The following is a 21,229-nucleotide window of genomic DNA, read 5'->3' as shown; positions in this document are numbered from 1 at the left end:
GTATGCAGTAGACACTATGTGGGAAATGAACTATGCAATTTGTGGGCAGGGATGGGAGGGGAAAACTGGGAGAAAGCAAAGGAAAGGGTGACATTGTCCGAAAAGAAATGCACTCATCACCTGAGTTATGAAATGGTCACCCTTCTATACATCACCTTAACAATAAAAATAAAATTATAGTTATATTTAAAATTAAATAAAATGGTCCATGCACCAGTGGCTCATGCCTGTAATCCTAACTACGCAGTATCTGAGACTGGAGGATCCCTGTTGGAATCCAGCCTGGGCAGGAAAGTCCATGAGACTCTTATCTCCAGTTAATTAACAAGAAAAAAAAAAAAGCCAAGTACAGTAGTTCACACTTGTAATCCTAGCTGGATCTCAGGAGGCTGAGATCTGGAGATCAGGATTTGAAGCCCACTTGGGTAGAAAAGTCCCTGTGAGACTCTTATCCCCAACCACTCAAAACCTGGAAGTGGTGCTGTGGCTAAAAGTGGTAGGTAGAGCGCTCGCCTTGAGCTGAAGAGCTGAGGGACAGAGCCCAGGCCCAGAGTTCAAGCCCCATGACTGACAAAAATAAATAAATATAAACAAACAAATAACTAAGTGGATTGCTACTATAGTGAGGTTCCACCACCACCACAAAGAAAAGTAAACAGAACAGGAGACAAGTTGACCATTTCCATGTCTTCTTTCAAAATGAAAATCTCCTCCTAGGTCATGGTCTTTGGAAGACCTAGCTCCTGCCTCAGTCTACCTCCGGGAATTGCCAAGTTGTCCTGGCAGTTTTTAGGGTGGCAGAGAGAGCCTGCTCTCTTCTCTTCCTCCTATTGAAACCCAAGCTGTCCAGAGAGAAAGCAGCGGGCGCTGGGTGTCGGTGTCCGGTTTTATTGCTAGGGAGTCTCAGGAAGGGTTGGGGGGCGGGGGTGGCGCAAGGGTCCTGGTCCCCCCAGGTCCCTGAGCCATTGGGGACACACACGCACACATTCATACCGACAAATAAATAGGGCCTGGAGCGCGCGGACACCGCAGGGTTGGGGTCCGCCGGCTGGGCGTCCAGGCACCCCGGCAAGGCGAGCGGCCCCCGGGGCTCAGCTCAGCGCGCAGCGTTCCCGCCGGCTCAGCTGCCGGCTCAGCTTGCGGCGCCGCTGCTCCAGGCCGCGCGCCAGGCGCTCGTCCTCCTCCAGGGCGCTGCCGGGCAGGAAGGGCTGCGATCAGTACCCCGCACGGCCTCCGGGTCCAGTCCTCCACCCGGCTGCCTCCCCAACCTCCCGGCGCCTCCGGGCCTCCACTCACATCCGCTCCTTGTGGTCCAGGTCGCGGACCAGCTCGTCCCGCTGGTTCACCAGGGATACCAGCTCCTTCAGCAGGAGCTGCTCCCGGTGCTGCTGTGCCACGGTTTTCTGCCAATCTGAGCAGAGGAGGAGCCAAGGTCAGCAGATGCCCAGCCTGCCCCTGGCCTGCCCCACGACCCTCCTGCCCCATCGCCCACCTTCGATTGCCAGCATGGCGCGCAGCTCCCGGCTCAGCAGTTCGAACCTCCGCTCCAGGTCCTGCTCCTCGATGCTGGGCCGCAAGGTGCCAAGTCAGGACAGGGGACGGGGGAGGGGGTGCCCGGCTCCGAGCACCCGGAGACCCATCCCACCTCCCTACCAGTTTGCTTAGAGGTTCCGGGCTGATCCCAGCATTATAGCTTAGTCCTCATTCGTATTTCCTTATTTTGTTTCAACTAGTCTTTTATTAGTAGTAGTAGTAGTAGTAGTATGTTCTTGTGGTCGTGGGGCTTGAACTCTGGGCCTGGGCTCTGTCCCTCAGCTCTTCAGCTCAAGGAGAGGGCTCTACCACTTGAGCCACAGCGCCACTTCCAGTTTTCTGAGTGGTTTATTGGAGATAGGAGTCTCAGGGACTTTCGTGTGGAGCTGGCTTTGAATGGCGAGCAGCTAGAATTACAGGCGTGAGCCACTGCGACAGGCTCCAAGTAGCAGCTTTAACTAAAGTAAGCTACTACTTCTGGCCGCTGCGACCCGCTGGAGGCGGGGCCTTGTAGGGCGGGGCCTTGCAGGTGGGGCGGGGCCTATGCCGGCAGGGAGGGGAGGGACCTTACTGGAAGTGTGGAGTGGGGCAGGACGCCGGTCACTGCAGCAGATACTCACAGTAGCTGCAGCTGGTCCTGTCTACGGATGAGAGCGTTCTTCTTGTTGACCAGGGTGAACCACTCCTGGATCAGCATTTCCTCCTCCAGCTTGTTGACACCTGAATCAAGCCAGGGCAATCACCAGGACTGCCTTCTGTCTCGGCTGAGCAACTAGGCATCTTGGAGAGCAGGCTTGCTGCTTCGAGGCATCCTGGATGCCTGCGCTGTGTGCCTCTAGCAAGGGTCTTCCCTACTCCGGGCTCAGCAGGGGACAATGGTTCCGGCTGTGCCACTCAGTTCCTCCCACCCTCTTAGCAGAGGGAGTGATGTGTGGAGGAGGGAACCCCAGATGCCACCCTACCTGATTCCATGAGGCTCCTCAACTGTGTCTCCACCTCCGCTGCCCGCCCATCTATCTGTCTCTGCTCCTGTTCCAGGGCCTGCAGCTCTGCACACACATACTGACTTGTGTCCTGGAATCGTTGCTGGGGGAGTAGAAAGGGGTGCAGGGGATGGGTAGGCTCACCCCAGGCCTTTCCCAGAAAGACCCACACATCAGTCCTCCCCACTGAGCCCTCCTTACCAGTCCAGACTCCTCCCCTGGAATTAGGGGTACCTCCTCCTCTGAGGGGGGACTCCCACCTGCAGACAGAGATCAGGTTATAAGGCTCCTCTAACCAGAAAATGCCTCCCCAAAGGCCCCAGACCAGGATTTGTGAGCAGCCTGAACTGAACTGGGTCACAGACCCTTCAAAACTACTCACCAGCGGGCTGCTGCAGGGCTGTGGCAGCCGGAGGGCCAGGGGCAGGGCTGGGGCCGGGGGCAGAGCTAGGGCCGGGGGCAGAACTGGGGTCAGGGATCGGGCCTTCCTGCGGAGAAAGAGGCCACTGAGGCTGGGAGGAAACTCCAGACAGCCCAGTCTGGGCCTAGCCAAAACTTCACACAGCAAAGGTAGGCAGGCTCCTCAATCCCAGACCCTGCCTTCCTGGGAGAATGGGGCTCTATGATGGCCCAGACCCTCACTCTATTCCCCTGCCTATAGTCCTGGACCCATCCATACTCACCTTTGCACCAAGTCCCTGATCTCACAGGGTCTCCTATCACCTAGTGCTGGCATCTCCATTATGGTTAGAGTCTCCCAAGGTGACCCTTAGTAAGCCCCAATGCAGCCACATCGCCCAAGCTAGGTTATCCAGAGCCAGGTCTTAAGCCAGCACATCCATACTCTGGCCAAAAGGGGGCGCCCTCCTGCTTTATGAGTTTCCACACCTAGGGAGCCAACTGTATTCCTCCCACAGCACCAAAACCAGACAGATTGTATGGACCTGTGAATTGAACAGCCGACAGGTCAGGGCTTGGGCCTAATGTGCCCCAGTTCCATCGGCTTTCTGGGACTGGTTCTCTGGGGACCCTCAGCTAACAACTTGTGACCCTTGAAGATGCAGTTCTGATTATGCTTCTAGGCCATAGTGTTGAGTCCCCAAATTCTGCCCCAAGGCGCACGCTCTGAGAGGCAGCTCTGGACAACCCTTTGTCAGGTGCTATAAGCTCTCGCTTGGGTCAGTGGTGTCCTCCTTACCAGCTGCCATCATGACCTTCCCAAACCTTCAATGGTGTAACTCTCTGTACCCCTTTTATAGTCCAGCCTCACTGCCAAGGCCTGGGGTAGCTCCGCCTCCACTTGCCTCCTACTGCCCCTCTTCACTCCCCCCTCCCGGCCCCTGAGACACTACACTCTGGTTATAGTGATGACTTTCACTTCCCTAAAACCTTCCTCAGGCTCCATCTTGAGCTGCCCTAACCAACTTGACCTGCACAGCCCGGCTCAGCTGAGCCTAGGGCCTGCGCAGGCGCCTCAGGCTCCCATACCTCTTTTGGCCTTGCTTCCTGAACTTGAACTTCTTGCCTCTGGAAGCAAGTCTTAATTTTTTTTTTTTTTTTTTTGGTCAGTCATGGGGCTTGAACTTAGGGCCTGGGTGCTGTCCCTGAGCTCTTTCACACAAGGCTAGCACTCTACCACTTTGAGCCACAGTATATTTCCAACTTTCTGGTGGTTCACTGGAGATAAGAGTCACAACTTTCCAGGGCTGGGAAGGTGGCTCAGTGGTAGAGTGCTTGCCTTGCATGCATGAGGCCCTGGGTTTGATTCCTCAGAACCACATAAACAGAAAAAGCCGGAAGTGGCGCTGTGGTTCAAGTGGTAGAGCGCTAGCCTTGAGCTAAAGAGCTGAGGGACAGCGCGCAGGCCGAGTTCAGGCCCCACAACCGACAAAAAAAAAAAAAAAAAAGAGTCACAACTTTCCCACTTGTGCTGGCTTTGAACTGCGACCCTCAGATCTCAGCCTCCTGAGTAGCCAGAATGAGAGGTGTGAGCCACCAACGCCAGGGAAGGTCTGAATCTTGATTCTGAGGGTGGGTAGTAGCTTTGCCAGGGCCCCTGGTAACAGTCCAACCCCCCCCCCCATGCTGGTGGTTATGAATGACTTTCTGCCCAGAGGTAATCTCTTCAGATTGGCCTAGCTTCTGCACCCAGGGAACACTGACAAATAATAACGCTACTATCTTCTAAGCATTTATGTTTCAGGCACTTTTTCTGTGCCAGTACTGAGACTTGAACTCAGGGCCTGGACATTGTTCTTTAGCTTTTTTTTTTTTTTTTTTGCTCAAAGTTGGTGCTCTACCATTTCTGGCTTTGGTGGTTAGCTGGAGATAAGAGTCTCATGGACTGACGGGATGGCTCCACACTGGGATGTTCAGATCTTAGCCTCATGTGTAGCTAGGAATACAGAGGTGAGCCACCAGTGCCTGGCCACTCTCCTTTTGGGACAATGCCCAGGCCCTGAGCTCAAGCCCCAGGACTGGCCAAAGAAAAGAGCAGAGAGAGTCACAGTCCAGAGTCACAGTCAGTCAAAAGAGCTGGGCCCAGCACAGGGTGCCAATGAACACTCAGGCCTACCGAACTGGGCTTACATCTTTCCTCTCCCTGAACAGAAGTGTCCCACATGTAAAACAGGATGACAATCCCCTCCCCTTGGAAGGGGCATTCTAAGGAGCCAAGGGCTTCTGGAGAAAGGCCAAAGAGAGGGCCTAAAGCCGGGTCTCAGTGGCTCACGCCTGTGATCCTAACTACTCAGGAGGCTGAGATCTGAGGATCACAGTTCAAAGCCAGCCCAGGCATGAAAGTCTGTGAGACTCTTTGGGTCCGGTCGTGGGGCCTGAACTCTGGGCCTGGGCGCTGTCCCTCAGCTCTTCAGTTCAAGGCTAGCGCTCTACCACATGAGCCACAGCACCACTTCTCTGGCTTTTTCTGCTTATGTCATGCTGAGGAATCGAACCCAGGGCCTCATGCACGCAAGGCAAGCTCTCTACCACTAAGCCACCTTCCCAGCCCCAATCTGTGAGACTCTTATTTCCAATTAACCACTAGAAAACCAGAAGTAGTGCTGTGGCTCAAGCAGTAGAGTACTCGCCTTGAGCTGAAGAGCTCAGGGACAGCGCCCAAGCTCAGAGTTCAAGCTCCACGCCAACAAAAAATAAAATAAAATAGAGGGCCTAACCAACAGGTAGGAGATAGAAAAGGCCAACTTCAAGCTGGGATCTAGTGGCTCATGCCTGTAATCCTAGCTACTCAGGAGGCTGAGAGCTGAGGATCACACTTCAAAACCAACCCAGGCAGGAAAGTCTGTGAAACTCTTATCTCCAAATAACCCCCAGAAAACTGGAAATGACGCTGTGGCTCAAAGTGGTAGAGCGCTAGCCTTGAGCAGAAAGAGCTCGGGGATAGCACCCAGTCCCGAGTTCAAGCCCCATAACCAAAAAAAAAAAAAAAGCCAACTTCAGCAACAATCGCGCTTACTCATGCCAACCGCGATGGGAATCCCGGTGCCTCCTCCTCAGGCCTGACTCAATTCCTCTTTCGGTACTCTCATGTATGCTCCCTCCTCCAGGAAGTCCTGTGGGTTGTGCCTGCAACAGGCTGCTCTTTGCAAGGCGTTGCTATGAGAATGTGCCTGACCTCAACCCACTCTAGGCCTTTGGGAGCTTCTAAGGGTGCAGCCAGGCCATGCCACCTCCCACTTGGGAGGGTGTTGGAGGCACAGCCAATGAGGAGAAGGGTCAAGTATCTCTTGTGGGGCAGAGGCTAGAGGAGGGCTTGCCTCAGAGGCCCAGAGGTTGGGAGGCAGAACAAAGCATGTAGGATGGGATGAGCCTCTGCTTTATGACTGAAAGAACTCCACGAGGCCGGCACCAGTGGCTCACGCCTGTAATCCTAGATATTCAGGAGGCTGAGATCTGAGGATCATGGTTCAAAGCCAGCCAAGACAGGAAAGTCCATGAGACTTTTTTTTTTTTTTTTTTTTTTTTTTTTTTTGTCGGTCGTGGGGCTTGAACTCTGGGCCTGGGCGCTGTCCCTCAGCTCTTCAGCTCAAGGCGAGCGCTCTACCACTTGAGCTACAGCGCCACTTCCGGTTTTCTGGTGGTTTATTGGAGATGGGAGTCTCACGGTCTCTCTTGCCCGGGGTTGGCTTTGAACCGCGATCCTCAGATCTCAGCCTCCTGAGTAGCTAGGATTACAGGCGTGAGCCACCAGCGCCCGGCAGTCCATGAGACTTTTATCTCCAATTAACCACCAGGAAACCAGAAGTGGCACTGTGGCTCAAGTGGTAGAGCGCTTGCCTTGAGCTGAAGAGCTGAGGGACAGCGCCCAGGCGCAGAGTTCAAGCCCCACAACCGACCAAAAACCTCCATGACAGCTGGGCACCAGTGGCTCACACCTGAATCTTAGATATGCAGAAGGCTGAAATCTGAGGATCACAGTTTGAAACCTGTCAAAGTCTGAGCAGACAAATCGTGTGGTTCAAGTGGTGTAGTGCCCAGCCTTGAGCGAAAAAAGCTAAGGGACAGGGCCCAGGCCCTGAATTTAAGGCGCAGTGCAATTCCATGACATACATAAATGACTGGGCTAGAAGTGGCTGTATTTCACTGGCCTAAAGTAGCCCCTAAGACATGCCCCTGGTGCCCTTCATGGTCTCATCTGTAACCTCAGCCCTGTGTCTCTGAGCCCACACTGGGGCCTCTTGCTCTCAGCCTGGCTTCCCCACCATCTGGAAGCCTTTGGGAGATGACTGGCAGTTCCCTACTGAGCCCCACACTTCCCTAATGTTGCATGATGGCTTGCAAAAGTCCCTCTACTTGAGCACCACCCCCTCCCATCTTCTCAACTAGCTCAGATGGCCACTGCTGTTTCCAAAAAGCCTTTCTCAATTACTCCTTCCTTTCCTCCAAGCTCAGCATCTATCACTGGACAGTTGTGGGTGTCATGCCTGAAAGCTGCCCTGTGACCTGGACCTCTGGGGCTGCAAGACCCTGCCAGTTCCTGCTCCCTTCAAGACTACTCAGCACAGTGACAGGACTCCTGCGCAAGTCATCTGAGCTCTGTGCAAAGAGGGGAGGGGGCATGCCCCAGAAGGCTGTCCCACCTCCAACCTCCACTATAGGAAAAGAGGAAACTGGTCTCCAGCATCTGGAGCTAAAGATTCAAAGCAGAGAACACAAAGGATAGTTTAAGTGGCAGAGTACCTGCCTGGCAAGCAAGAGTTCTGGTATGCCGGGCAGGGGGGTGATCCTAGCTACTCAGGAGGCTGAGATCTGAGGATCTCAGTTCAAAGCCAACCTGGGCAGGAAAGTCTGTGACTCTTATCTCCAATTAATCACAGCAAAAGCCAGAAGTGGTATTGTGGCTCAAAGTGGTAGCTCACTAGCCTTGAGTGAAAAAGCTCAGGGACAGTGCTCAGGCTCTGAGTTCAACCCCTATGACCAACAAAACAACACAAAAGGCCTGGAGTTCAAACCCCAAAACCACTAAGAACAAGAAAGAAAAGGGGAAGGGAGGGAAGGAAGGAGAGAGGAGAAAAGGAAGGAAGGAAGGAAGGAAGGGAAGGAAGAGAGGAAGAAGGAAGGGAGAGAGGGAGGGAGGCAGAAAGGTAAGGAAGGAGCAATCTGAGCACCTGTGACTCACACTTGTAGTCCTAGCTATTCACGAGGGTGAATTCTGATGATCACGGTTCAAAACCAGCCCAAGTAGGAAAATCCAAGTAGCCACCAAAAAGCTAGAAGTAGAGCTGTGGCTCAAGTGGTAGAGCAGCAGCATTGAGCAAGAAAACTAAAAAAGCACAAGGCTTTGAGCTCAAACCCAGTACTAGTACTTTTTTTAAAAAGACAGCCGACAGGCTGGGAAAAGATCTTTAATGCCAATACATCTGCCAAAGTCCTAAAATCCAAATACACAAGGAGTTCAAGAAACTAACCTCTCTCAAAGCTAATAAACCAATCACTAAATGGGCAAAGGAGCTAAGGAGAGACTTCTCAGAAGAAGAGGTAAGAATGGGAAAGAAACACCTGAGGAAATGCTCATCATCCCTAGCCATAAGGAAACGCAAATCAAAACAATGTTGAGATCCCATCTCGTCCCCAGGGCCAACATTGTGAATTCAAACAACAAATGTTGGTGAGGATGTGGAGAGAGGAACCCTACTGCATTGTGGATGGGAATGAGAACTAGTGCAACCACTCCTGACAGCAAAAACAAACAGACATAGATTTCCCCTACAGAACATTACAAGTCACGGTACTGTCAAGACCTTTGTACATCCGTGTTCATTGCTGACTATTCACAATCGCCAAGTTATAGAAACAGCCTAGATGCCCTACGATGGATGACTGGATCCAAAAAGATATGTGCCTAGTAGAACTTTACACAGCCATTAGAAAGAGTAACAGTATGTCATTTGCAGGGAAACCCATCAACCTAGAACAAATCATGTTAAGTGAGGTAAGCCAAGCTCAGAGAGACAAAAGGTGTATGTTTTCTCTCAAATGCAGAATTAGGCCTAAAATACACTGGGACATGATCCATCCTATAGGTCTCTAGGCATTCACACACAGTGAGACCAAAGGAAGGATAGAACACAAAGGTGCAAAGCCTATGTGTCTCTGACCATATAAAACAATATTTATAAAAATGAACTCCAGGAAATGGAAGCAATAAATAAACAGATAAAAAAATAAACAAATGCATTCCCAGGCACCCATGGCTCTCTCGCCTGTAATCCTAGCGACTCAGGAGGCTGAGATCTGAGGATCGTGGTTCAGGGCCAGCCCGGTCAGGAGAGACCGTGAGACTCTTATCTCCAAGAAACCACCAGAAAACCACCAGTGGTGCTGTGGCTCAGGCGGTAGAGCGCTCGCCTTGAGCTAAGAGCTGAGGGACAGCGCCCAGGCCCAGAGTTCAAGCCCCACGACCGACCAAAAGAAAATAAAAAGCCAGTAGTAGTTCAGGTAGAGCCCGGCCTCGAGCTCTGTCTGCCGGGCCCCGAGCGGCCGCGGCGGGGCACTCACCGCAGGCCCGGCCCCCGCGGCCCCCGCGTCCGGCTCATCCGCCGAGAAGGAGTTGCTGCTCCGCAGCCTCGAGCGCCTCTTCTTCAGGAGATCCGCGTCCCGCACGTGGGAAAAGGAGCCGTGCGCCCGGGGCGGCGGCACCGGCCCCGCCTCCCCGTTCACCGACGGCCGCCGCAGCTTCACGCCGGCCCCGCCCGGCGTCCCGGCCCCAGCCCCGTTCACCAGCTCCTCGCTGGACGCCGCCGGGGCCTCTGCGGCGGGCGCCGCCCTGGCCGCCGCGGCCTCGCCGTCCCGCGGGGCGCAGGCGGAGGGCGCCCCGCCGCCGGCCGCCTCCCCGGGCGCCGCGGGCCCCGCCTCGGCCCCGCGCTCGCGCAGCCGCCGCGCCAGGCCGCCCGCGTCCAGGTCTTCGGCCTGCGGGGCCGGCGCGCCCACGCGGTAGGTGCCCGCGCGGCCCCCGCCCTCCAGCTGCACCAGCTGCAGCTCCTGGCCGGTGCAGAAGGCGCGGATCTGGCACAGGTAAGTCATGACGATCAGCTTGTCGGGCACCGACAGCAGCACCATGTCTGCCGGCTCCAGCAGCCGCGACACGCCCAGGGCTTCAAAGCCATCGAAAGCCTAGGAAGAGCGCCCCTGGTCAGCCATGCAGGGGAATCCCCCCTTCCGCCCCCCCAACTCTCCTGGGACAGCCCGGCTCCCTGCACCCCATGTGCCAGCGCTTGCCTAGTAATGCTTCAAGCTTCTACCTCCTGTGTTGACGGAAAGCTGCAGGGGCCACCCCTTCCCCAGAATAGTTTGGGAAAAGTCATCTTGAGGAAAATACGCTTAAAAAACACCACCAAAACAAAACTATGAGAAACAACCAATTTAATGATCAATGAGGAAAACAAGTGCAGATGGCTCTTGTCAGTAATCCTAGCTACTCAGGAGACTGAGATCTAAGGATTATGGGTCAAAGCCAGCCCAGGCAAAAAAGTTCTAGACTCTTATCTCCAAATAACCAACAAAAAGCCAGAAGTGGAGCTGTGGCTCTACTGGTAGAGCACTGGCCTTGAGAGCAAAAAAGCTAAGGGACAGCAAGGGCCTAGGACCTGAGTTCAAGCCATAGTACCAACACACACACACACACGCAGAGCAGGGCTGGGCCAGGCACTGGTGGCTCATGCCTGTAATCATAGCTACTCAGGAGGCTGAGATCTGAGGATTGCAATTCAAAGCCAGCTCTCTTATCTCCAATTAACCACCAGAAAACAGGAAGTGGTGCTGTGGCTCAAGTGGTAGAGCGCTCGCCTTGAGCTGAAGAGCTCAAGGACAGCACTGAGGCCCAGAGATCAAGACCCATGACTGACAAAAGAAATACTAATAATAAAGGTAGTGCAGTAGCCTTAAGCACAAAAGCTCAGAGACAGCGCCCTAGCACTGGCAAAACAAACAAAAAGCAGGGCTGGGTCCCTGTGGCTGCAGGTTCTCCGTTCTCGGACTCCTACCCTTGCTCTTCCCCGGTTTCCTACCAGCCATGGTTCCCTCCCATCTCACCTGCTTGTTGTTCTGTTTGATGTTGAGCGGGTCGAGGGCAGCGTAGTTGCTGTGGAGAAAGTGCTAGTCAGAGCGGATGGCACTGTACTCCCTCAGTCCCCCACGCATCTCTGCCCCCCACCATGGTAGCTCACATCTTTTCTGGGTGGAATCGGTGCAAGATAGCACAGAAGGCCAGGCCGTTGCGCCAGGATGTGGTGAAGTTGGTGATGCAGACACCCTGGTAGCCAGCGGTGACCTCCTGGCACCACTCCAGCAGAGACTGGCTGGAGCTGACCTGGGCACATGGCACCTGAGGACACAGGGATGGATTTAAGGGATGCGTTCTAGGGACCTGTGCCCTCTGCCCCTTGGGGAAGCTCAGGCCTGGCACAAAACTGCTGGGATCCTGAAGAGAGGGATCTTCAGAGACCTGACTAGAACCTTGGGCAGACAAAAAGGCCCCCAGCACTGGGGATGATCTGCCCAAGGTCACCTAAAAGGTCAGTCATCTCCCAACAAGATCAGAGATCACTAGCAGCTACTTCTCAAAATCAGCCCAGATAATCATCAGCCAAAGGGTAATATAGCTCCATGCAGAGCCAAAGAAGACAGAGTGGGAGAACCAGGGGACCCTGAGGGAGGAGGTGGTGAGGGGGCTTCTTGAAGCTGAGCCCCCACCCCACCCCCCTTTCAGTCCACTGGGTGGGTCCATGCAGAACTGCCATTCGCTCAGCCTCAGGTTAGTGGGAAGAAGCAGATGATGCCCTGGGCGGCCCCCATCCCTACCTGGCTGCCTGGCAGCCTCCTGTCCTCTTCAGGCTCCTCTGGGGAAGAGGCCCCAGTGGGCTTGGGCTCCCCAGCCTCTGCCCCACTGGCCACCTGTGCCTCCGTCAGGCTGGCCTCCGGGAGGTTTCCCCCAGCTGCTTTCCCCTTCTTGGTTCCTAAGACCCCAGACTCGGTTTCCTGGGCCTCAAAAATACCAGATTTGTTCTCTAGAGCCCCGAAAGCTGCCATTTCTACTTCCTGAGCCCCGAAAGCTGCCATTTCTACTTCCTGAGACCCTAACGCCTCAGATTTCCTAGCCTCTGTCCCCTGGTCAGTGAAAACTTTAGCTTCTGCCTCTTGTGCTCCTGATATCTCTGCCTCTATGTTCTGGGACCCTAAAACTTCTTGATTATGAAATGGGACCTTTAAGGCCTCATATTTGAGCACTCCCCACACTCCATCCTTCTGGGCCCCCTCCTCAGCCCCTGGAACTGTGCCTTCTGACCCTTGGGCCCTCAGTACCTCGTCATCTGCTTCACCAGTCTCTGGCCCTGGGACCTCTGTACCCTCCACTTCTGTCTCCTGGGTCCCAGCTAGCTCGGCTTCTGTCTCTGAAATTCCGGAACTTCCACCTGCCATCTCCTTCCCCAGAATCTCAGTTTCTACTGTCCTCATTCCTGTTACCAGAGCCCCTGCACCCTCTCCTTCTGTCTCCTGGATCTCAGAGTCTATCTCAGCTTCTGGTCCTAAGGGCCTGGAACCCCCTATCTCTATCTCCTGGGATCTCAGTATCTCAGACTCCACTGTCTCAGCCTTGGAACCCCTTATGTCTGTCTCCTGAGTCCCCAGTATTTCAGACTTTATCTCAGCTTCTGTTCCTGAGGCCCCAGAAACCTCTACCTCTGTCTCTTGGACCCCTAATAGCTCAGACTCTAGCATCTCAGCTTCTATTTCTGAGGCCCTAGAAACCCCTATTTCTGTCTCCTGAGACCTCAATATCTCAGCTTCTGCTGTCTCAGTTCCTACCACTGTAATTTCTGAATCCCCCACTTTTGTCTGGTGGGCCTCTGTTCTCTCAGACTGAATCCCAGGATCCCCTAAACCCACAGACGCTATCTCCTGGCTCTCCTGTATCTCCATTTCTGATGTTCCCGTCTCTGTTCCTGAAATCTGTCCCTGAGCGCCCACTTCTGTCTCCTGGGCCCCCGATATCTCAGACTCTGCCATTTTGGCTTCTGTCTCTAGAACCCCTGGGTACTCAGCTGCTATCTTCTGGATCCCCAATATTTCAGCCTCTACCCCACCAGCCTTGGTCTCTAGTTTCCCAGAACCTCCCATCTCTGTTTTCTTGGCCCCCAATATCTCAGATTCTGGTACCTCAGCTTCTGTTCTCAGTATACCAGTATCCCCAGATCCCTCCTGGGTCTCTAGCATATCTGCCTCAGCTCTTCTAATCCCCAGAGCTGCTGAAACCCCAGCCTCTGTTTTCTGGGGCCCCAATACCTCAGGTTCTGGTATCCCAGCCTCTGTCCCCAGCTTTCCTGGAGGCTTCAGCTCTTTTCCCTGGGCTGCCAGTAGCTCCAATTCTGCCATCCCAGTAGCCTCTAGCTTTAGGATCCCTGATCTTGTTGCCTCTATCCCTTGGGCCTCCAACATCTCCACTGCTGCTGTCCCAGTATCTCTTTCTGAGAACCTTGATCCCCCTGTATCTGTCTTCTGGATCCCCAATACCTCCTGCTCTGCCAGCTCAGTCTCTGTTCCCAGGAACCTTGAGTCTCCCACCTCTGCCTCCCAGGCCCTCGGATGGCAGGACAGCACCCCCTGGTCAGCTGGTGATGGGGTCCCCTGCAAACTGCTCACCTGGAGCCCAGTGTTTGCTGCTGCAGCAGAGGGGCCCTGCTCCAGGCCAGTCCTCCCCACACCAGGGGCTCTGCCCCTCACCCCTGCACCCTCTTCTGTCTCCTGTCCTGCAGCAACTGCTGCGTCCCTGAGGTTGTTGAGAGGCCCGGAATGCCCAACAGGTTCTTCTAGGGATGGGCTGGGGCCTGTGGGAGCCTCTTCTGGGGTCCTGACCCCCATCTTCCCTTGAGAGCCCCTCGGAGGAGCCTCAGGAGTCATGCTGAGACTTGCTTTGGTCAGTAGGCCTGCAGCCTGGGGTTCCTCCATAGCCACTCTGACCTCTGACCTCTGCTCAGCATCCGCTTGGCTAAGTTCTGAACTCTCTTCCGTGGCCCCCGCTGGGGCCCCTGACCTCTTCGTGTTCACTCCTCTGACTCCTGCGCCCTGTTCAGTGTCTACCCCACTCATCACTGGTCTGTCCCCAGAGTCGCCCTCCTCAGCCTTGGGTCTCCGCCCTCCCGGGGCATCTCTGGAGCCTCCATTCTCAACGTCGGAGTCCAGTTTGGCTCCCTGGACCTCTGTCTCTTCCCGAGGGCTTGTCTGGGCCTGGGTCTCTCCAGAAGAACCCACTTCCGCAGGGGAAGCCTCGGAGGCCTTAGGGACCTCATCCCCCACTTGGGGAACTGGGGTCCTGGGGACATCAGAGCCTTTCCGGAGCCGAGGGGCTGGGGTGGGGGCGATGTCCGGGCCTGGCTGCACTGAAGACCTGAGGAGAGAGCAGGCGTGTTGGGGGGCTGCTTTAGGCCCCACTGTCAGTTCATCCCACTGGAGGGGCACTGGAGAGGCGGGTGGGGCTGGTTCCCGAGCTCACCTTGTCTCCGGTGGAGTTCCTGGGGGCCTGGGGGCCTTAGGCCCCACCTGGCCCCCGGTTATAGCAGCTGGCTCTGCCCCCTGCCCCCGGGAGGCCCTGGCCGGGGGTGCGGGAGCACTCACAGGGGCAGAGCTGGTTTCCTTAGCACTAGAAGGGCTGGCAGCTGAGGGGGGGTGGAAAGGAAGGGGAGCTGAGGCCTGGGCCCTGGGCCCCTGAGTTCCAGTTCCCAACTCCACACCCCAGCCTGGTCCCCACCTGTCTGCCAGGGCCGTCCTTGGCTCTCATCCTCCTCAGAAAGCGTCTTCAGCTCCCGGGAGGCCTCTAGAGGTAGGGATGTTGCAAGCACAAAGTTAGCTAGCCCATGTCATGGGGGGTGGGGGGGCCTAAAGGTTGGACTCCTTTCCCCCCAACTCAAGTAGAGGGCCTACCTGGGAAACGCCCCAGCCTCAGGGCACCGCCCCGGCCTAGGAAGAGACAGGCCCACAGACACCAAATAAAAGAGAAAGAAGGAGAGAAAAATAGAGCAAGCAGACAAAAGCTTTAAGGAGTAAAAAGGAGGGAGGGAGGGAGAGAGGCTGGCTCAGGTGGTAGGGGTAGGAAAACCAGGCTGCAGCCCCTCTGAGTTTGTGGGGGTCGGGGGGGGGGGGGAAGGGGCTTGAACTCAGGGCCTGTGTGCTGTCCCTGAGCTCTTACGCTCAAAGCTAGTACTCTAGCACTTGAGCCACACAGCTCCACTTCTGGCTTTTTGGTAGCTAATTGGAGACAAGAGTCTCAGAGACTTGGCCACCCTAGCTGGCTTTGGACCTAGATCCTCAGATCACAGCCTCCTGAGTAGCTAGGATTACAAGCGTGCCTGGCCACTCTGAGCTCTTGACCTGGCTTCTCAGGCCAGGTAGGGGAGAGACAGGGACCCAGCAGTGATAAGAGAGCCAGGGCATGGAGGGATTGGGAACCCATCCTGCAGGACTTGGCTAAGGGGCCAAGCTGGGGCATTCAGGACCGCTGCGCAGTAATGAGTTCCCCGTCCTACCCCAGCATAGCGAGAGGCTTGTGTCCTGGCCCTCCCCCTCCCCTAGGCCATGTTAGCAAGCCGTGAGCCTACCTGGCTGGGGACCCCGGGCCCGGGCCTCAGGGGCCCCTGGGCCATCAGCTTCATCCTCATCACTCTCAGCAAAGTCATCCAGGTTGCCCACATCGCTAGGCTTCACGCTCATGAGACTGGCCAGACTCTGCATGTCATCATCCCTGGGGGTTAGAGGTCAGGGATGAGGGCTGGGGTCAGAGGTCACAGGCCAGGGCCCAGGAGGGCAAGTGAGCACTCACGTGGCACGGCCCTCCCGCAGCAGCACCCCGGAGAGGGTGAGGCTCAGCTCCGCGTGCACCACCTTCACCGACTTGGCCTTCATGCGCAGTCGCAGTGGAACCTGGGCAGGCACAGGCCCCGCATGGCGAGCCAGGTCTACCTCGGCGGTGGCCAGCACCTTCCGCTGGCCCTTGGACTCCTATGGTCCCGAGGGAGAGGGACAGAAAGGGAGCATCAGTGCTGCCCTGCTGCCCCTGGAGACCCCAGGCTCCAGTCCACCCTGGCACTCACGTTCTCAATAATAAATGTCCACTCTTTGGCCTCATACTGCTCCACGTGGGGGTCCTAGGGTGAAGAGCAGGGTAGGTAAGGGGTCCTGGGAGGGCAGTGTAGGGAGGAGGGTCTATGGTTGCTTAGGACTAACGGGGAGGTGGAGCCTTCACCCCACTGTTCCCCCTACCCTGGGACTGGGCTTCTATTCCAGCAGCCTCTCCTACTGCAGGATTGGGTGATTGTTGCCTCCTCCAAGAAGACCTCCTGGCGACCCGTGCTAAGCAGGCCCCTTCCCAAGATTCTTGCTTCCGCCCCTCTATTCTTTGCCATCTAGATGAACACTCAGAGTGTTCCAATCATCTGACTGTGGGCATCTGTGACCGGGGTGGAGACTCACCCTGTACAGCGTCACGGCAATGTCCACGTTCTCAGGCACCATCCACACCACAGTGCCACGGTATGGGTTCTGGATACCAGGCTGCCAACTGTGGGCCTACAAGGGACCTTCTCTGAGTCTTGAAGTTCCCTCCCATCCCCACAACTCTACACCCTTATCCTCAACTCTGTATGAATATGCACGCGCGTGTGTGTGTGTGTGTGTGTGTGTGTGTGTGTGTGTGTGTGTGTGTGTGTGTGTGTGTGTGCATGCACAGGCAGGCACACAAGGCTTGAACTCAGGGCCTTGTGCTCTCCCTTTGCTATTACATTGACCCTGAGCTTTTCTTTGGATCAAGGCTAGCACTCAACCACTTGAGCCACAGTTCTGTTTCCCAGCTGTTTAGTGGCTAATTGTTCCTGTTCAGACTGGCTTCCAATTGCAATCCTCATATCTCAGCCTCCTGAGTAGCTAGGATTATCGACATGAGTGTCTGGCTTCTCCCTTAGCTTTTAGGTTAAAGGCTGGTGCTCTTGGGGCTGGGAAGGTGGCTCAGTGGTAGAGCGCTTGCTTGCATGCCTGAAGCCCTGGGTTCGATTCCTCAGCACCACATAAGCAAAAAAGAAAAAAGCCAGAAGTGGCACTGTGGCTCAAGTGGTAGAGCGCTAGCCTTGAGCTGAAGAGCTGAGGGACAGCGCCCAGGCCCAGAGTTCAGGCCCCACGACTGGACCCCCCCCCCCCAAAAAAAAGGCTGGTGCTCTACCATTTGAGCCACACCTTCACTTCCAGCTCTTTGCTGGTTAACTGAAGATAAGAATCTCTCAGATTTGTCTTCTAGGTTCAAACCGCAGTCCTCAGATCTCGCCCTCTTGCGTAGATAGGACTACAGGCATGAGCTCCCAGCACCAGATTTACATTTTTAGGGAGTGTGCCAGTATTGAGGCTTGAACTCAGGGCCTTAAGCTTTTGCTTGGCTTTTTCCACTCAAGACTGGCACTGTATCACTTGAGCCACACCTTCACTTCCCCTATCTTCAACTTTGAGGCCAGCTCCCTCTTCCTCTGTGGATTATGATATGCTCCTGAATCCACTAAGAGTCCCTCTGGCTTCCCTGGGCCCCCTTCTGACCCCATCCCCAACTGGACCCCAATGCCACCCTCTCCCACCTTGGAGCAGATGCGTCGGTTCCGACGGGTCCATACCACCACCAGTTTATCTGGTTGCCTGGGGCAGGGGAGAGAGGGGAAGGGTGCTCAGTCAGGCCCACCCCAGCCTCCCCATCCTCTCCTAGCCCATGTTGGGTCTTCCTTCAGCTTGAGTTCCTTACCGGGTCAAAAGAGGCTTGGGCAGCCTCTTATCTGAGGCCACAAGGTATAGGGTGGGGTTGCTGAAGCAGGGTGGGGCCAAGGCCAAAGAGCAAAGGCTTGGGCAGCAGAGGCCAGCATGAACTTGATGTGGAAGACAGCAAGAGCCAGAGCCAGAGCCAGGCACACACAGAGCCAGGGACGGCCAGAGACAAAGCCTCCGAATAACACAAATTCATTCATAAGCACATTATTTGTGGAGTGCTCACTCTACACACAGCCCTCTCTGGGGTACAGAGGAAGGCCGAGGGAAGACCCTTCTGTGGCAGGGTGTAGGCAGGAAGGAAGTTAGCAAGCTCACTTCAGGTGGATGTGAGAGAGGGCCTGTGGGGTCTCAGGGTTGACTGAGCAGAGGTGAGGGTTAAGGGAAGGAGGCCGTGGGTGGAGCTGAAGCCTGGGCTCCAGGCACGGAGAATGGCAGGTGCAGGAGGTTGGGGGAGGAGTAAACTGAGGGGCAGAGTGGGGAAGTGAGGCCAGAAAGGAAAAGGGTTAATTTGTCATTAGATTTCCCCCCTCCCACCCCACAAGGGTTCAGGGGCCCCAAGAAGAGTCAGCCAGGACTCCTGTTTCCCCAAACTCAGAGCCTGGGACACTGGCTCTGCAGAGAGACGGTGACAATGGCACCCAGGAGAAGACTTGCAGGCAGTGATGTCTAAGCTGAACAGCAAAGGTTGGGCAGACTCAGAGGAGAGGAAGAGGCAGAGACCAAGTGAGGAGGAGAGATGGCTACACAGGGCCTCATCCCACATCGGAACTGACACGTGTCCAGGCCAGGGGAAAGGGCCCCTCTTGGGGTTGGTGTCCAACCCAGAAGGCTGGTGAGGACCAAAGACAGCACCAGAGCTCTTCTGGGCGGCTCTCCGCCCCATGCCAGGATGCTTGGGGTCTGAGTCCACCTAGCTTCCTGTCTCCTGTGGAGATCAAGGCAGGATAAGTGGCTCACCTGTTTGGTAATCCCTTGAGGATACCAAGGGCCCAGGGAGGCTGACCGCAAGGTCACACAGCTGAGTGTAGAGCCCTCTGACCCAGAGCTAAACTCCCTTTCTCAACCCTCAAACTACAGGCACTGGCCCAGCAAGGAATTTCCCAGAAAAGGGAAGCAAATCAGGGTGCCTGGATAAGGTGGAGCCCAGCTGGGCAGCTTGACTCAGGCCAGGCACGCCTTCCTGGGGAGACCTGGGCAGCTTCCTGTCCTAAGCTCCGGGCTAAGAAGTGCAGAAGGCCTTACCCAAGGCTGCTAGTGACTCAGCCCCGTTGATACGGCCTGCCTTCCTCAGCCTGCTCACCAGGACCATGTTCAACATTCTGACTGACCTCATCCAGGATGCTGGGGCAGAAGCCAGAGGTCAGAGTTCATGTGCTCTGTGAGTATGGTTGCCCTAGCCAGAGCCCGTCCTCTCTCAGCCCTTTGCTGAATGAAGGGCATGCCAACAGGCCTGGTATAAGCAAGCCTGGCCACACTGTTGCTTCAGAGACCCCAGCTTCTGCTCACTCCCCTCCCTTTAGACCCTATGATCTTTTCAGACTGGAGCTCTTCCCCTTGGGAACCTAAATTTAGCCCTGCCTGGTGAGCGAGGCCCCCACAGCTGTGCCTTAATCCAGCCAAGGGAAGCCGACACCAGGGAGCGCGTATATTTAGGGTGTGACGCAGGGGCCTGGGCAGCTGCGGGTGGGGGCATGTGAGCCACATGCCCTGGGGCCCTTCAACACTCCAGGCCAGGGCCTGTACCCTCCAATGAGTCCCCCGATACCCCACTACCTTGCCTTCTGAGGAGCCTGTCCTCTGGGACCCACAACCTTCTCTGCTCTCGGGGCCCCTTTAAGCCACTCTCCGCCTCCCTCTTCATCTCTCCAAGTGCTCAGTTTCCCCTTTTAAGGACATGGTGAAGATGCTTCCAGCTTTTCAGCGCCCATTGGGCTGAAGCAGGGAGGGCCCCTGGCTCCACCAGAAGGCAGGGGAAGAGGCCTGAATCTTTGTTCTAAGCTGCACTGAAGTTTCTGTCCCAGCGCTGGGCTACACCTGTGCACCTCAAAACCTGCTGCCCAAGCCGTCTCTCCCCTAAGACACGTGGTTTGCTTCCTGAGCCCTGACCACCACAGCTATGCAAAATGTGGGCACAGGTGACTCTCAGACCCGAGTCCTGACCCCCATCTCCAGGCTGCTCCCCTCCCTCTGATCCTAGAGGTCCAGCAGCCTGGGATCCCAGGGCGCAAGCTGACGGGGTTCCACATCGATGTAGGGGCTTCCGCGGACCTCCCTCCCACTCACCACTTCTTCGTGCACTCCAACACCAGCTCGTGGTAACAGGCCACAAACTGGAACTTGGCGGCCCGCTTGCCCACTCGCTGGAGGCGCTTCCACACCGAGGTCATCGCCCCCGCCGCTCCGCTGCCCACTCCTCAGACCCGGGGCTCCCGCTGGCCCGCGTCGGCTGGCCCCGACGGGGTCCCCATGGTCGCCAGCACTCCCGTCCACGTCCCGCCCGCCCCCTCTGAGCAGGGGCGTCCGCGGCTCGGGCCCGCGCGCCTGGCTGCCGCCGCTGGGACAGACGGGCGGCCGCGGGGTCGGCGGGGCGTCCGGAGCGCGGAGCGGGACTGCCGGGCTGGCCGAGCGCGGAGCGGCCAGCGCGCCGTTTCCTGGAGCCGCACCCCCGTCGGAAGGCGGGCGGGGCCCGGCACGGGGCCGGGGCGGAGGGCGGGGCCGCCTGGCTTCCGGGGCCTGGTGCCGCGAACCGGCGTGGGGGGGGCGGGGGCCGGGGAGCGAGGGCCACGCCCGGCTCTAGCGGCTCCGTGCCAGGCGGGGCGATGCCGCAGGCCCGGCGCGGCCCTAGGGCCACCTCCTTTCCTAGGCGCAGCGTGATGCCCGTGACCCCATTTCCCAGGCTAGGAAAACAGAGACCCAGAAAGAGGAAAGGACTCGCCCCGTCCTCCCGAGCCTCCGGGCCACGGCGGGCTGCCCACGCCGGGGGGGGGGGACGGAGTCCTGCAGCCGGCGCGGCGGACCCGGCCCCAGCCCCCGGGCACCTCCCCCGCGCGTGGCGGAGAACGGCCGGGGGCTGGCAAGGGGAGGAGGGCGGCGACCTCCCACGAGCAGCTGGAGGGTCAAATCCCGACGTCCAAGCAAGCGTGGGATCTCAGGCCAAGCCCTGGGACCCCGCGCCTCCGTCTGGGCTTCAGTTCAGTGGAAATCATTGTGGTTCCATCTTTTACGGACAGTAAAGGCTGAAAGCTGGGAGAGCAGACCTGGGCTCGTTTTTGTCCAGTCACACAGAAATCCGTTATCTTGGCAGGGAACGTGTGCTGCACGAATGTCCTTCCCGCTCCTCCCCAAGTCCACAGGGGCGTTAGCGCCCTGTCAGCTCCCAGGAGAGTCCTTATCGCCCGCCCGCC

At 56.6% G+C, this 21,229-nt stretch overlaps 1 protein-coding gene across 8 annotated transcripts; it reads right to left on the bottom strand.

The window, feature by feature from the left end:
• Window positions 1–694: 694 nt before the first annotated feature.
• Window positions 695–20,538, bottom strand: LOC138824303 (EH domain-binding protein 1-like protein 1). Of its 8 annotated transcripts, none has more exons than XM_070018098.1 (21): window positions 20,109–20,538; window positions 17,642–17,699; window positions 16,497–16,592; window positions 16,118–16,171; window positions 15,847–16,025; window positions 15,626–15,768; window positions 14,952–14,987; window positions 14,779–14,844; window positions 14,524–14,686; window positions 13,674–14,418; window positions 11,835–12,017; window positions 11,201–11,358; window positions 11,067–11,115; window positions 9,534–10,148; window positions 2,899–3,004; window positions 2,718–2,776; window positions 2,496–2,619; window positions 2,154–2,253; window positions 1,493–1,566; window positions 1,297–1,411; window positions 695–1,191 (listed from the first exon to the last, which is right to left on the bottom strand). In XM_070018098.1, the coding sequence occupies exons 1-21, from the start codon at window positions 20,210–20,212 to the stop codon at window positions 1,092–1,094; spliced, it is 3,327 nt and encodes a 1,108-aa protein (XP_069874199.1). In that variant the 5' UTR covers window positions 20,213–20,538; the 3' UTR covers window positions 695–1,091. The 8 variants fall into 8 exon arrangements, with proteins under 8 accessions (XP_069874199.1, XP_069874200.1, XP_069874202.1 ...); XM_070018099.1 differs by having other exon boundaries at window positions 11,835–12,011; XM_070018101.1 differs by lacking the exon at window positions 11,835–12,017 and having other exon boundaries at window positions 20,109–20,537.
• Between the last annotated feature and the right edge of the window lie 691 nt (window positions 20,539–21,229).

This window comes from Dipodomys merriami, unplaced genomic scaffold (assembly GCF_024711535.1).
Source record: "Dipodomys merriami isolate MVZ:Mamm:240054 unplaced genomic scaffold, mDipMer1.0.p SCAF_128, whole genome shotgun sequence".
In the NCBI taxonomy this organism is placed as follows: Eukaryota; Metazoa; Chordata; class Mammalia; order Rodentia; family Heteromyidae; genus Dipodomys; species Dipodomys merriami.
This window is presented reverse-complemented; position numbering and strand designations above follow the sequence as displayed.